This window comes from Zeus faber (genome assembly GCF_960531495.2).
Source record: "Zeus faber genome assembly, chromosome: 11".
Lineage (NCBI taxonomy): Eukaryota > Metazoa > Chordata > Actinopteri > Zeiformes > Zeidae > Zeus > Zeus faber.
This window is the reverse complement of record NC_137205.1, coordinates 19,781,571-19,796,256: the sequence shown is the minus strand read 5'-3', so window position 1 is coordinate 19,796,256 and position 14,686 is coordinate 19,781,571. Positions and strand designations below refer to the sequence as shown.

Here is a 14,686-nt window from a genome sequence, read left to right as displayed (position 1 = left end):
GGAGCTTTTTAGCTTTTTGGTGATTTCCTTGTTAGGAAAAGTCATCCAGAGAGTTATTTAACACGGCTTAAGTTTTTTTTTTTCAAATTTATTTATGGGGCACTTTAGAGGAGCTTTGTCTAATACTAGAGCTTCAGGGTCGCAGATCAATCCCGCAGCTGTGCTACTTTTTGAACTGTGTTCCATCTGCTAGTAATCTTGCACGGCAGCGACAACGTCGGTTCTTGAACAAGAAATAAAAGAATCTGCTGTTTCTCCATTTTTTGGAAATATCATACATATATAATATTGTGCAGGTCTGCAGACTCCGGCCCAGTGTGAGCTGGTGGTGGGTGGGGAACCTCAGTGCTGGTCGGAGGGACACTGCCTCCTGGTGGACGACTCCTTCCTCCACACCGTCTCCCACAAGGGTCTGTCCTGTCCATTTTTACTTATGCACTGCTTAAATACCGATAGAAAGCATTAAGCATCATTTACTCACTTGGTTTTCAGTCATTCCCCTGACAAAGACATTGTCATTAAGACATTGCATTAAGTGTTTAGCAAAAATGTTCCTGATCCTCGATTAAATTACAGGTTTTATAAATGACTATGATTATGATTATTATGATTATGATTATTATAATTATTATTTGTAATTGTACTATTGCTATTACGAGTGAGATTCTACCCCTTCTTATAGTAGTAGTAGTAGCAGTAGTAGTAGTAGTTGTGTTACAATATATTTTAAGTATATATTTCCAATACCGCAAATAAATACAAATTGTTTATTTCAATGCTTCCTTCATACAAATCCAACTTATTACTATTAAAGGTGCAGTGTGTATAATTTATGGAATGGACTTAGCAGAAATGGAATATAATATTCACAAGTATATTTTAATGAGAGTATAATCCCATGAAAATAAGAATCGTTGCGTCGGCGTTAGAATGAGAAGAATTTATGAGTCACTGAATGGAGAAGAATGAGAATGAGTAACTTTTATCTACATAGGGAGTGGGTACGCTTCCAGGGAGGTTGCCATGTTGCACCGCCATGTTTCTACAGTGGCCCAGAACGGACAAACAAAACACTGGTTCTAGAGAGGGCCCTTGGCGTTGTTCGCGAGTTTGGCGGCCACCGTCTCTTCCACAGAGGCTGCCATTTTGGTTGCGATCTGCAACCTCACCAGTAGACGCAACTAAATTCTACACACGGCACCTTAAAAATAATCGACTATTACTTGCCAAATTTGACAAAAAAAAGATGCAGCCATTAATGGGCTTTTTTTTTTCTTTTTTTTTTTGAAAAACGATGTATTACTATCATCTATTTTTATAATGTTTTTGTTATTTTCTTATCAAGGCCCGGCAGAGGATGGGCCGCGGGTCATTTTCAGCGTGGATCTCTGGCACCCCAACGTCGCGGCTGCAGAGCGACAAGCCTTGGATTTCATTTTCAGCCCGGACCTGTGACGGCACAGTTGAAAATACGAGATGCCTTAATCCAGCCTCGCTTGTTGCGGTAAATCTCAATGTTAAGGGTGAGATCAGTGGAATTGTTTCCATGGCACCAAAAAAATCAAACAAGTTAGTCGGAAGTTAGTCCGCCCGTCCAAAAGAAAGACGACGACGTCTGAGTTGCTTAGGGAGAGCCACTATGATGTCTATCGTGGTTTGGGCTCTTCTGTTCATCAAAATGACGCTTAATATTTTTGGTGCGGAACTGAGAATCCTATGGCGAATCCAGTGCATCGTTTTGACCAAGGTCCATTTCTCGAAATCAGAAATCTATTTTTTTATGTTACGTGGGTGGAATGTTTCGGTCTGGTTCACCGCATCCGACGTACGTAACTGCATCCGACAGTCAGATCCTCCTCCTAGTGGCCGTCGAATCAACTGCGTCTGAGTTTGTTATCACAAAATGCTGTATGTCCGGGAACATCAGAGAGCTCTTCTTTTTTTCCGGTACAGCAGCGACACAAGTTTGATCAGCTGAACATTTATCATATTCCCTCAATTAGAGTTTAAAACTCCCTTCATAGAGTTTTTGCAAAGTGCATTTTCTAACGCATACCAGAGCCTTGATCATAATGATATAATGATAAAATGTAACCCAAGCTCTAAAAGATCAACATTTCATCGGGTGCATTTAGTGTGGACAGAAGCATCAATATAGAGAAATTTTATGTTTGAAGACATTTGGTCGGTTTTGTATAAGACAAATTGCTGATTGCTCCTTTAAATCCATTCCAGCCAACGAATCACTGTGTAAATCTACCTGAAGAGCGAATCGAATAAGCCATCTAAATCTAGACCGATCTCGCCGCTTGGATCGGTACAAACTTTCTTTTTTGGAGAATGATCAGTGAAATCATAAAGCATGAACCCAGATGCTCTTTGCATGTTTACAACTAGACGAGCATGTGCTAATACTGTATGTGATGCTTAATTTCTAAATGGAGTCAGTAATCCTATCCAAGTGACAAACTGTGAAGATGAATGATGACAATATTCACTTTGTATCTTCAGATCTCTATTTTTATTTATTGAACCGCAAACGCTCCCTCTATCTATCTATCTATCTATCTATCTATCTATCTATCTATCTATCTATCTATCTATCTATCTATCTATCTATCTATCTATCTATCTATCTATCTATCTATCTATCTGTCTATCTGTCTGTCTGTCTGTCTGTCTGTCTGTCTGTCTGTCTGTCTGTCTATCAATCTATCAAAGCATTATCACTGTGGTTTAAGTACAGCATGCACCAATGATACAACTGGATTTTTGTTCACTTTATTTCACTTTAACTACAAACCTCGACTGACATGCACTAAATAAATCACAAGATAAACGGTGTTGTTGTACATTATTGTAAAGCCAAAGCTTGTTTGATAGAGACTTGTTTCCTGAACCACGTAAACATCTTCTCTCAGGAGAAATGGAATGAGAGCCAGTGAAATGAATGAGTTAATGAATGAAAGAAATATCCAGTGTGCACAGTTTGCCCTCTATTCCAAATTCATCCAACGCATATCTAAATACCGCTGCTTCATTTTCTCTGGCTGGCTTCAGAGGTCGCGGCCCGGAAGCGCCACGCCTCCCGCCTCTTAATTTGCAGCACGCACACGCAACACAAGAACACACACGGTATTTTGAGAATAAGAAATATAAATACTTACATCTGCACCAAAACATGATCGATGATGACAGACCTGGTTTTGTGTGAAAACGATGGAAACATGATGCTGACCTCTTTTACCAGAAGACGCTTCTGCTCCTGCCACGCTCTGTTGTTATGTAATTAATCGTTTTGCGTGTTTGTGTGGTGAACGGAGCAAGTGCAACTGTGGACCAACTTGCAGCAGCGAAGCATTGTACGCTGAGAAAAACATGCAATCGGGCAGGAAATAGAATCGTGCTGAAAAGTCCCAAAAGACGACGTTGGGCCTTTTCTTCCAACTCCATGTAAGTGATAATCAGTGCGTTTAGAGCCATTTGTGTAAAAAAAAAAAGAAAAAAAAAAGCTCCAAAAAATTCTGAGAATCTCTGTTCAGTCAACAGAGTTTTTGACAAATGGTTTCTTGCCGGTGGAAAACGATGACGATAATGCCAATGCAACTGGGTATTAAGCGGTGACTTGCATCCCTGTAAATATCTTAGCAATTTCCTCGTTGGGGGAAAAAAAAGGAGAACTCGGCACTTATATATCTTAGTTAGGACATTCCTCCAGCTTTTTACTTTTATTTACTCTTTTTTTTATTTCCCCATGGTATTTTACTTAGTTGGCAAATGAGAGTTTGTGTGTGTGTGTGATGATTTTATTCTTATCTGCCATCTGCTCATCTGAGGGTCCCATGATGAGGATTACAGAGATTGAATTAATCCCCCACAGAAAGACACAGACTATTCCAGACATGTTTATATATATGAAGACAAAAGATTATTTTATTTTCCATTTTTGAGAGAGTTAACAGTGTTTGAAATATGCAAGGCATCTGTTGATTATTTGTCTTTTTTGTCAAATACCACAGGGACGAAATGTGATGTCTACCCGATAAAATGAATGTTGCTTTCATTAAATACACATAAAACAATGAGACACCCCATTGACATAGTCCTATTATGTCACAATATTTCTCAGTAAAATTAAATGGATAAAAATAGCATTCATTTTAATGGGTTTCCACTGCAGCCAGACACACTGACAGCAACTAAATGTCTGTTTAATGACAGCCAGCGATATTCATCCTGCCGGATCAGAACGTTCTACTCTGCGTTTTTGAAATCTTTTACAAAACTATTATGTTGTAAGTATAGAGTATATGAGGATGGGGGATTACGCAATGATGTCAGAAGTGACGTCACCCTTTGAAACTTTGCTCGAATCTGAGCTAGTCTGAGAATGCGCCGAGAGCTACAGAGCAAATGGCAATGAAATAAATCAACCGACTCCCGCTTTGTGCAACTTTTGATCGTTGCCTTTTTGATCATGCAGCAGCATAGGTCGACCTCGGGTGGATTCAAATAATGAATAGAGTGATGATCGGAGGCAATTTGCCAACATCAGACAGGCCTTTGTGTATTGGGGAAAATAGGATTAATTTGTAATCACATTATAGGTGATTAACAGAGATTCTTGATGTAATAGATTTGTGTCGTGAGAGTTTGTCGCTGTCCACGGTGCTGATCTGTCACTCCTGTGTTGGTGTGTTGGGGAGTGGGTCCTGTCAATACTTGTTCAGGGATAAACTTAATACACTTCCCTTCCAAGAGAGTATGTTTTACGAGCAAGAAAAGTTTGATTTAATTAGGTTTTGTAATTTTTTATTTTCCATCCCGCTCACTTACAGATTTTGCCATTCAGTTGGACAGCTTTCTTTATTTATTTTTGTCCTATACTGTATTCAAAATATCTGCCTCATGAAACACAAAGGTTATTTTGTGAGGTTTTTTACAAGATGCTCTGGATATGGATTTTTCATTTTCTTTTAAATCAAAAAACCCTGCAAACTCTGTAAACAAAAAGACAGCAAGCCTTTTGGGTGCCGAAGTCAAAATATTGACAATGAAAAACCCAAATCATATGGTACATACGACTCAAAGTGTGGAGTTGTTCTTTGTTTTGTATCTTGTTTGCAAAGCATAAAATTCAAAAAAATACAAATACAAAATACAAAAATACAGGTGTTTAGTCATCATAGCTCCCATTCATATACTTATTCAACTTTAGTTACAGTGTGAGTGATAATACCGTAACAGATCCTAAAATCATCCTTCCCATCACTGAAGGGACAAATGATCTCTTTCTTTTTTTTTTAACCAACATTTTGAACTGGTCTCTCGTTGAGTGCAAAGTGCCAGCGTCGTTCTGTATGTTATAAGTCTGTCGCACTAATCCCTGCGCCCAAGGAATCCGGCATCCGTTGCCTTGACGATTACAGCCCTGCTGCCTTAACCTTCGGCAATAATGAAAATATTTGAGCATGGCAGGCCAAACACTCCACCGCGCTTTAGTTGCGTTTAGTTTGCAGACAGGATTCTTCTCGAGGCTGCTTCCTGGGGCAGGAGCCATAATGGATAAAATGGCATATCATGATACTTTTTTGATGAATACCGCCTTGATAGCGATCATTGCACAATATTTCCGCGATGACTATAAGTGCTTTCTTAAGATATTTACACATGATAAGTGAATAAAATCATTGTGTTTCTCAAATATTGGTGGAGGCACTGATTAGAACGGCTAGAACAGTCTATGAAGTTCCGAAAACTGATTTTAAGACATTATTTAACCTCCCATAACTAAACATCCCAAACAATATCTATAGTCTCATATGACACCACCCATATTATATGCATACACCACCCAGCCCTTCTCTATCAATCATACACTGTATTAGCAGTTCCAGGAGTTCTGTACTCAAGCACGCCTGGGAAACCCTTCCACCAAGCAGGTTTAAACGTGCAATTGCCACTACCCCAAAATTGATTATGGTTTTGGTTAACTGACAGGTCTCCAAGTGGCTTGTTGAGGGGATTAAGTTAAGGATTTTGTTCATAAACAATTTTATCTGTGAAAATGATGATCACCTCAAGTTTCAGCTCCCATGACCAGATCCGGCCCATCACCGTCTTTGTACCAGTTTTGGACAAAAGAAGAAACAAAAAAAAAGGGTTGAATTTCCCCCGAGCGATAAAAGCGAAAGTATAAATACAATAGAATTACCTTCTGGTATGGTACAGTTTTTATTGGATAAATGACTGAGCGCAGCTTTATCGCGCTGCTGAATACAAATGCATGAGCAACCGTAAGCAGTGAAGTTGGAGGTTGAAGTGGAAAGAAAATCCTCCGAGACACAACTACCAGTGATTTTCAAACTACGGAAACAAATTTTTGCAAATGGAGTGCGAAGTAGGTTTTAATAGAATTATCCAGATTTTCTCTGAATATGGCCGGTGCTTTGATTTGGAGAAATAAATGAAAACAAGGAAAAAAATACCGATGGTCTGGTAGGTTCAAACTATTCCAAATTACATTGAACACAGCTTAATACATTGCAGCAAATTTCACATTGATTGCACCGTTTTATTTGTTTACGTGGAGGCTGTGGATAAATATTGAAAACTAAAGATGTTACAGCTAGTTTTGTATATGATTTTTGTGTAAATAAATACATGTATTAAATGACTAAGCCTGTTTATATCTAGCTTAAAAATGTCTATAAAAAAGAAAATCTCTCTCCCTTCGGCTCTGTCACACGTCGACCTTGTCGTCCTCGGTTGCCGTCATTCCCGTGACATCATTTTAACAAACTCTGCAAAGGAAGGGTTAGGGACGGTCAATTCATAATAAGTCTTCACTGTGCTCTTGGAGTGAAAATCTGAACGTGCCGTCGCTGCAAAAACAAATGATTTTGAAAATATGCAAAAATCTTGGTTCTGCTTATTTGCACCGGAGAGATTTTGAGAGGAAATGAGATAACATCAGATCGAAACACGGAAAACGTGTGTGTGTGTGTGTGTGTGTGTACAGTATGTGTGGTGCACCTTCCAGTGTTTAGGCAGTCATTGTGTGTTTTATGTGTGTGTGAGACCACATATCACCCTCAAAGTCGACTCTCCCGTCTCCGTTGTTGTCGACCTCGCGGACCACGGCCTCGATCTCCTTCCTCTTGGTCTGCTCGCCTAGAAGCTTCACCATGGCGAGACGCAGCTCCTCTGTGGTGATGCTGCCGTCCCCGTCCATGTCAAACTGCACCACAGGGAAAGAGAATTTTTATATAGAGGATGTGGAATTATATACTGTAAGCTGCTGTACCATTATTTTGTCCAGTTTTCTTCCATTATTCCTGATGGAGTATTATTATCAGTTGAACTTTAGTATCAAAGATTTATATGAAACCCGTTAAGCGGTTTATTTCTCTCATTGCATAGTGGGGTTGAGTGTTTCTTTAAGTTTTCAACAATTTTTTTTGTGGCTATCTAGCAATTAAAAAAGAATGTTTCAAACAACATATACAGAATATACAAAATGTGCTCTTTGCACCAGGTGAAGATACATTACAAATATACATTTAACATACAGTTATGCAGCACTGTCATTCATATTCAACGGAAAAATTATTATTATTTAAGATATGATAACACTTAATTAATGTTACAGCAGCAGACGTTGACAGAACAGGGCAAAATAGAATATATTGACTTATATACACATAAAATACATTTGTGGTTGAATGCAAACTTTTTTTTTAGTTATACAACTTGAGGATGATGGAATACCATTCTCAAGTTGTATAACAAAAAAAAAAAAAGGTGAAACCATGGAGTCAGTGGAGCACTGGGTTTCTAACTAAACTAGTTAATTAAAAAAAAAAATACAACTTGATGGACTTTAAATTGACATGACAGCACGGAGGCTGTGAGCGCCAGCGGGGAGGGGGTCGGTAGAACGCTTACTTCTTTAAAAGCATCTTTCAGCTCCTTCAGACCGATCATTCCTGCGGTTTCGGCCAAGAGCTTCGGTGTCATCAACTCCACAAAGTCGTCAAAGTCCACCCGCCCTCCCACTGTGGGGAGAAGGCACAGTCCGAAACGGAAACGGTGGGACATACGCCGAGCCCGCGCACCCGTCCCAAGTGAGGGGGTGTTATCCGGGACGTTGCATTCCGTTCCTTTGTCTTTAATCGTTCTCGGTGACGTTTGTTTTATTTTTTGTACTTTAGTAAACTAAAGTATATCTTAGGTTTGGTTCATTTTTCAAAATACTTTTTTAAAGTATACTTTCTCCACAGACCAGTTTAGTGTACTATGTACTAATTTAAAGCCGGACTTTAAATTAGTACATAATAGTATAAAAAAAATACACTTCAAGTATACTCACAAACTCACAACTCACAAATGGGCAGAAATAGACTTGGATATACTTTTTAACACAGGTTATTTGCTATGTAACACAAGATATCTGCTTCAAAGAGCACATTTTCTATATTCTGGTACTGTAATATTTAAGGTATTGTATTTTTATTTTTTGACTCTTAAGCATTCTTTTTTTTTTAATGCTATTTCTCCGTCTGCTCTGCGCTACAATGCACCAGCTATTACCAAGACAAATTCCATAAAAGTATTTTAAAACAATGCTTTTGCTTCAAAACGCAGAGGCACACATTGACTTTTTGTTGTGTTTTTGCTGTTGAACAGTTTGTTCAACTGTCGGTGGTTTTAAATATACGTTCAAACCTTTTTGGCATTCCGTCCAAAAGCCATGTGAATAAACAATAAATGGAAATGAAGAGTACACGGTATTATTACCTGAATAATCACGAGGGATCACGCCCATTTCTCAGTTCCTTAAACGTGCATATTGTCACGAACAGCCACAAATGTGGCAGACATGAATTGGGGATGGAAGCAGATTTTTCCCTCCTCCTCTGACTCACGGTTCATGTTGATGTTCTGTCCGAGCTCGATCAGCTCCATCTCAGTGGGCATGTATCCCATCGTCCTCATCAGGTTCCCCAGGTCTTTGCAGCTGATGAATCCATCTTTGTCTTTGTCGAACTCCACAAACGCCTCACGCAGCTCTGCACAGAGCCGGGAAAAAAGGGAGGTTGAGAGGGGAGGCGAAATGTGGTTTAAAATGTATGAGTGGACGCGCACAAGTACGCTTCTGCCCCGGGAGCCATGATGTGAGGGGTTATACCTTCGATTTCATCGTGGGTTAGGGTTCTGGTCTGAAAAAACAAAAATAAGGCGAAAAGATCAGTATTTTTTCCAACATCTTACTCCCAAAAAACCTAAGCCACTGATGAATTCAACGTCGCTCTCGTTGATATAGATACAGTATATGCATACTGTAGAAAAGAGAAATGAAAATCATAGTACATTTCAATGAGTGGTGATTGTTAAAAGTTATTGTTTCTAGTTCTTCATTTATTTGTTTGTTTGGTCTTTCGTTTGTTCGTTTATTTATTCATCCATTAATTAATTTATCCATTTATGAATATTTGTATTTATTCAATTCATAATGTATTGGGCTCATTGTCAGCTAATATTCCACCATCCCGAGGCAGGTTTGTGACTTCACTTGTTGAATTTAATAAAAAAAAATCACGAGTGGTTCGGTTGCACTAGACAAAAAAAAAAAAAAAGCACAGGTGGGAATTTAAGATCATTTGTAAAATATGAGCGAAATATGTAAAATGTTGTGACAAAGTGGGTGAGACCGCATCAAATGGGTCACTTGGACTTTAAATGGAAACACGTTATTGAAAATGCAGGCAAATTAATGCATAAAAAAGACAAATATAATCTATTTTAACCAAAAAAAAACATGTTATTGAGATGAGATTGAGATGTTATTTATTATTCATTAATATTGTTGATTATTTTTATGATTTGTTCAATTACGTGCATTTTTTCCTCATAATTTAGGTGCCACGTGCTTAGCACATACGCTAACAATGTACTCTAGTTACACATTTATTTATGCAAACACAGCCTTTCACATCATGAAATTCAGGAGCAGATAGTCTGGAAAAATCCACATGTTTTTTGCGTGCAAAACATACTTATTTGACTTATAATATAAAAAATATAAAAAAGCCATAAAAAAAAAATCCATCCATAAATATATAAAATGTGCCTTCATTTTATCTAAGTAACACAGTTGATGACATATTTTCTCATCTGAATAATCTCAGATAGAGTTCTAGGCCGGTCTATTTATATTGGGGTTTTTTTCTCCTCAAGATATTCTTGCGTTCTTAGATGAAAAAAACATGCCAAGCGCTTAAAAAAAAAGATTAAAAAAAAGCGTTGGATGGAAATGTCCTAGCCTGTCACAGACGGAAGCGTCACAGTTATTTGCTTTGTGCATTTTACCATTTGACATGAAAAAAATGAAACGTCGAGCTGATAGTATCTGGCTAATACCCGGAACACAATCACCGCCATTCCCCCCCGAGACACAGAGCCAAAAAGTAGCAAGTGCATTCAATCGGGTTAATACATGCACGCACGCACACACACACACACACACACACACACACACACACACACACACGCACGCACGCACGCACGCACGCACGCACGCACACACGTTCATGTCACCATTGAAAATGTCACAATTAAAAAACATGCAAGTTCACACAAACTCCACCGCACCGATCTGACCCCTTTTTTCCACACTTTTAAACTTTGGATTGACGGGTGCTCTGGTCCCGTCTCTGCTTTGCAAACTGACTTTTACCAACTGTAAAGAAATATGTAACGGAAAAAAAATGAAAAATCAACATTCCTGAGCAGTCAGCAATCTGGAGATCTCTCGTGGTCTATTTCCCTAAACGGTTTCATTTCTCCCTTTTCACAGCTTTAAAGTCAGCACCAAGCTGGTTCTTTTTTTTTTCTCATAGTCTGTAAATTTACAGTTAGGCCATATTCAACTTAATGGATTTCGCTTCATTTTCATGTCATTTACATGTTCCCCCACCGACTGCCCGTCCATGCCACATGCTTTCAAAATGTTCTTTTTTTTTACTCACTTGCCTCCTGCTCCCTCCTCTGAGGAAGATGCACGCTTGTCCCAGACTCATGACGAGGAGCTGCCGTCCCGAAATCCTCCCTTTTTTTTCTTCTGCTTTGCAAACTTTGTCAAAATGTCAACTACTGTGGTGCACTAAGTCACTGGAAGATGTGTGTTTGCCAGTGTGTATTTGTGTGTGTGTGTGTGTGTATGTGTGTGTGTGGCGTGTAAACCCTGATCAGGGCTGATGTGGAAGCCTGTGAGGAGGAATGAGGTCCCCGATGGATTATCTCTCCTGCTTTGGTCTAGAAAAGAACGATAGGCTTAATGCTGTGTCTGCATGGCGGCAAAGGAAAACTACATTTCAGACCAAAACAGTATTGCAACGGCGTTGAGCATTAGCTGGTCACATTAGACTTATTTGTGCAATACAAACACAGAGTTTCGAGACATTTCTTACCTCCTCTTCGGGGCTTTTAATCCTAAATGGCAGGAATAACCATCCACGTGGAACATTCTATCGGGACTCATTCTTCAGGATCTTATATTTGCTCGCTGTTTTGTTGCTTTGTTTTGTCTCGTGGGTCTGTGCCCTCTCGTCCTGTCACTGGGAGTTGGGCGTCGATTGCCCTGACGGAAGGCTGCTGCTGCAGCTGCGGGCGAATGAAGCCATGGAGCAACAGATGGACACGATGAGACAAAGATCTCATGGTGCATGAGCCTCAATTAGATGCCATTACATAATACAGGCTGCCAGCGGAATTATTTCTTTATCAAAGAAAAACACATTCCCAAGACATCTGCAGTAGTACCAGTACATTAACAGTAGAAAGTGGTCTACCATTGATGACACATCGTGCATTTATTAAAATGTATGTTTCGACATGAAAACCGATGACTATTGGAGACACTGACAGCCGTCATGGACTATGGCTTATGGACTAACGTGTATTAACATGTATTTTTTTTCTGCATGAGAATTTGACATCATCGTGCTTTTATATAACTGTGTATGCTATGGCGATGTTTAAGCTGCAAATCTGTGTAAGCATATAAGCTACTGGCAAATCTATGCACAGAGATAGAAACACAGAAAATGTGTGTGTGTGTGTGTGTGTGTGTGTGTGTGTGTGTCTGTGTGTGGGGAGGTGTGTGTGTGTGCATGTTTATATGTGTGGGTACAGTATGTATGTGCGTATGTGTGGTGCACCTTCCAGTGTTTAGCCAGTCATTGTGTGTTTTATGTGTGTGTCACATGGGTTGTGTGTGTGTGTGTGTGTGTGTGTGTGTGTGTGTGTGTGTGTGTGTGTGTTTAAACAAGGAAACAAAGCCACACACATGACCAATTAACTTTGTCCAAGGTCAGTTTAACACGATGCTCAGTCCTGATGGCCTGAGAACTCTTCAACGAGTTTAGAAAAGGCTAATAATATTAACAGTAATAATAATAATAATAATAATAATAATAATAATAATAATAATAATAATAAATATAGCTACAGGCAGCAATAAACAGGGTCCAGTTTATTGGTTTTAGGTACATATTACAGTTTTTTGGTTTCTGTGAAACGCATCACAAGTTACAAAAGTTACAATCATTGTGGATTTACGTCTGGACCAATCAACATGTACTGAACTTGATGACTGAATTTTTGGATAATTGCTTCTTTCTTGTCTTAGACTTTCAGATATTTTTCGGCATCTGGAACAATGACAAAAAACAACTTTGTAATTACTTTGCATAACAATAATCATGTTAGAAAAAAAATGTTTTTAGGCCATTTGATGTTGATTCCTAAAATGCATGCATGTATTAACTAACTAACTAACTAACTAACTAACTAACTAACTAACTAACTAACTAACTAACTAACTAACTAACTAACTGACTGACTAACTGACTGACTGACTGACTCACTGACTGACTGACTGACTGACTGACTGACTAACTAACTAACTAACTAACTAACTAACTGACTAACTAACTGACTAACTAACTGACTCACTGACTGACTCACTGACTCACTGACTCACTGACTGACTGACTGACTGACTGACTGACTGACTAACTAACTGACTAACTGACTAACTGACTAACTGACTAACTGACTGACTGACTGACTCACTCACTGACTAACTGCCTAACTGACTGACTGTCGGGAGGAAAAGCAGATCCGACATCCAAGCAATGACATCATAACAGCACCATCCAAAAAGTTAAAAGGAATAAAGGGAGTTAAGCAATTAGCAAGAGAGGAAAACACAATGCAGATCTTATGTTCACCACCTTAGGTTCTCCATTAGTGTTAGCAGAGGAAAATAAAAGGTTAATGGCAGAGGCAGACACACAGCTTCACCCAAATTCAAATCCTGATGCCGATCCCAACTCGGCAGATTTAATTCTTCCATCTGGTTTACGTTTCAGATTACAGATTACAGATTACAGATTACAGATTTTAGGATGTGCCTCTGACAGCTCAGAGCGACCGTGTGCCTACCAGGGTGGTAGTTTCCCTTCACCGTACCTTGGGGGTTCCCATACCACACGCCACTGTACTAAGCACGTTTTTATTTAATCAAAAGTTACATTCCGATAATATTCATTCCTCACTGTGATTCTCTCGCTTGTGTTTTTTTGTTTTACTCCCTCAAATTCTTTGGGCAGACTATTGAATCTATCTATTCCTGTTCTGGAACAAATCGGATAAACTCTCAGCGGAGGAACAGGGTTTGATTTCAGCCCATCGACCTGAAGGGAAAGCACCCGATTCTACTTATTTATAATGACACATCTAAAAGGCGTGTATGTGACGGGCATGTTTGAGTCTGTTTTATGCCCGATGCTCCAATTTAATGGTTAAGCTATAAAATAAACAAACCAAAAACTCCAAAATGCTTGTACAGTATTATGTTGCTGTGTCACCCATAGAGGTCAGTAGGGGGGAGTGTGAGACCAACACAAAGCCATCCTATTTGACAAAAAAACACACGTATATCAACGTGTCGGTCCAACCGACATGTGATCTCAACGTGTGCCAATCTTTGATTTTGAAAGGCTTTAGCCACACTCTGTTATTTATTTGTCATTTTTCCTATTTTACGCGTTTAGTTTAGGGTCTGGAGGGCCGTTTGCACATATGTTAGAGCAGCCATGGCTGAGCGGTCAGAGCAGGCAGCAGCAGAGGCATCAAGCAAAACCCTGCGCTCAGAAAAGCACCCGAAATACAGAAGTGAAACATGGTGCTGCTCAGCAGCGCATCACAAACACCAGGTGCAAGTAGCAGTGAGGGAAATACGTTTCAAATTTGAATATCTCAGGGCGATTTGACTTTCTATCTCTTGATTTTGTTACTGGGGAAAACATTTGCACTTTGCTCGAAAATAATTGCAATGTCTTATTTCTACTATAACACGCGTGTAGGAAGTCAAACTCAATATGTACAGTACATACATTAGTGACCACTTTACTTCCTTGACAAAATTCCTAATTAAACTGTATATTCATACGCACAGTGAAACAAAACTAGACTGAAAATTGCTGTAATAGTTAATGAACTATACTAGGCCCTCTCTAGGCGGATAGAGGCTTAATAAATGTATTGTTGTATTGACTGCAAAACATGTATAGAATAGAACTTTAACAGGAAAATACTGGTAACTCCCCCCCATAAAAAA

At 39.1% G+C, this 14,686-nt stretch overlaps 2 protein-coding genes across 2 annotated transcripts in view; one reads left to right on the top strand and one right to left on the bottom strand.

The window, feature by feature from the left end:
* asphd1 (aspartate beta-hydroxylase domain containing 1) overlaps window positions 1–1,455 on the top strand; it is a gene marked incomplete at both ends in the record, with an annotated part of 5,405 nt that extends 3,950 nt beyond the window's left edge. Inside the window, 2 exons of the mRNA XM_080008986.1 lie at window positions 297–410; window positions 1,346–1,455. Of these exons, the coding sequence (XP_079865112.1) occupies window positions 297–410; window positions 1,346–1,455 (224 nt within the window). The remainder of the gene's footprint in view (window positions 1–296; window positions 411–1,345) is intronic.
* Window positions 1,456–6,774: 5,319 nt separating this feature from the next.
* Window positions 6,775–11,081, bottom strand: cabp5b (calcium binding protein 5b; the record flags this gene model as incomplete). The annotated part of the gene is made up of 6 exons (XM_080010045.1): window positions 6,775–6,803; window positions 7,093–7,240; window positions 7,948–8,057; window positions 8,928–9,071; window positions 9,191–9,221; window positions 11,031–11,081. The coding sequence occupies 6 exons, from the start codon at window positions 11,079–11,081 to the stop codon at window positions 6,775–6,777; spliced, it is 513 nt and encodes a 170-aa protein (XP_079866171.1).
* Between the last annotated feature and the right edge of the window lie 3,605 nt (window positions 11,082–14,686).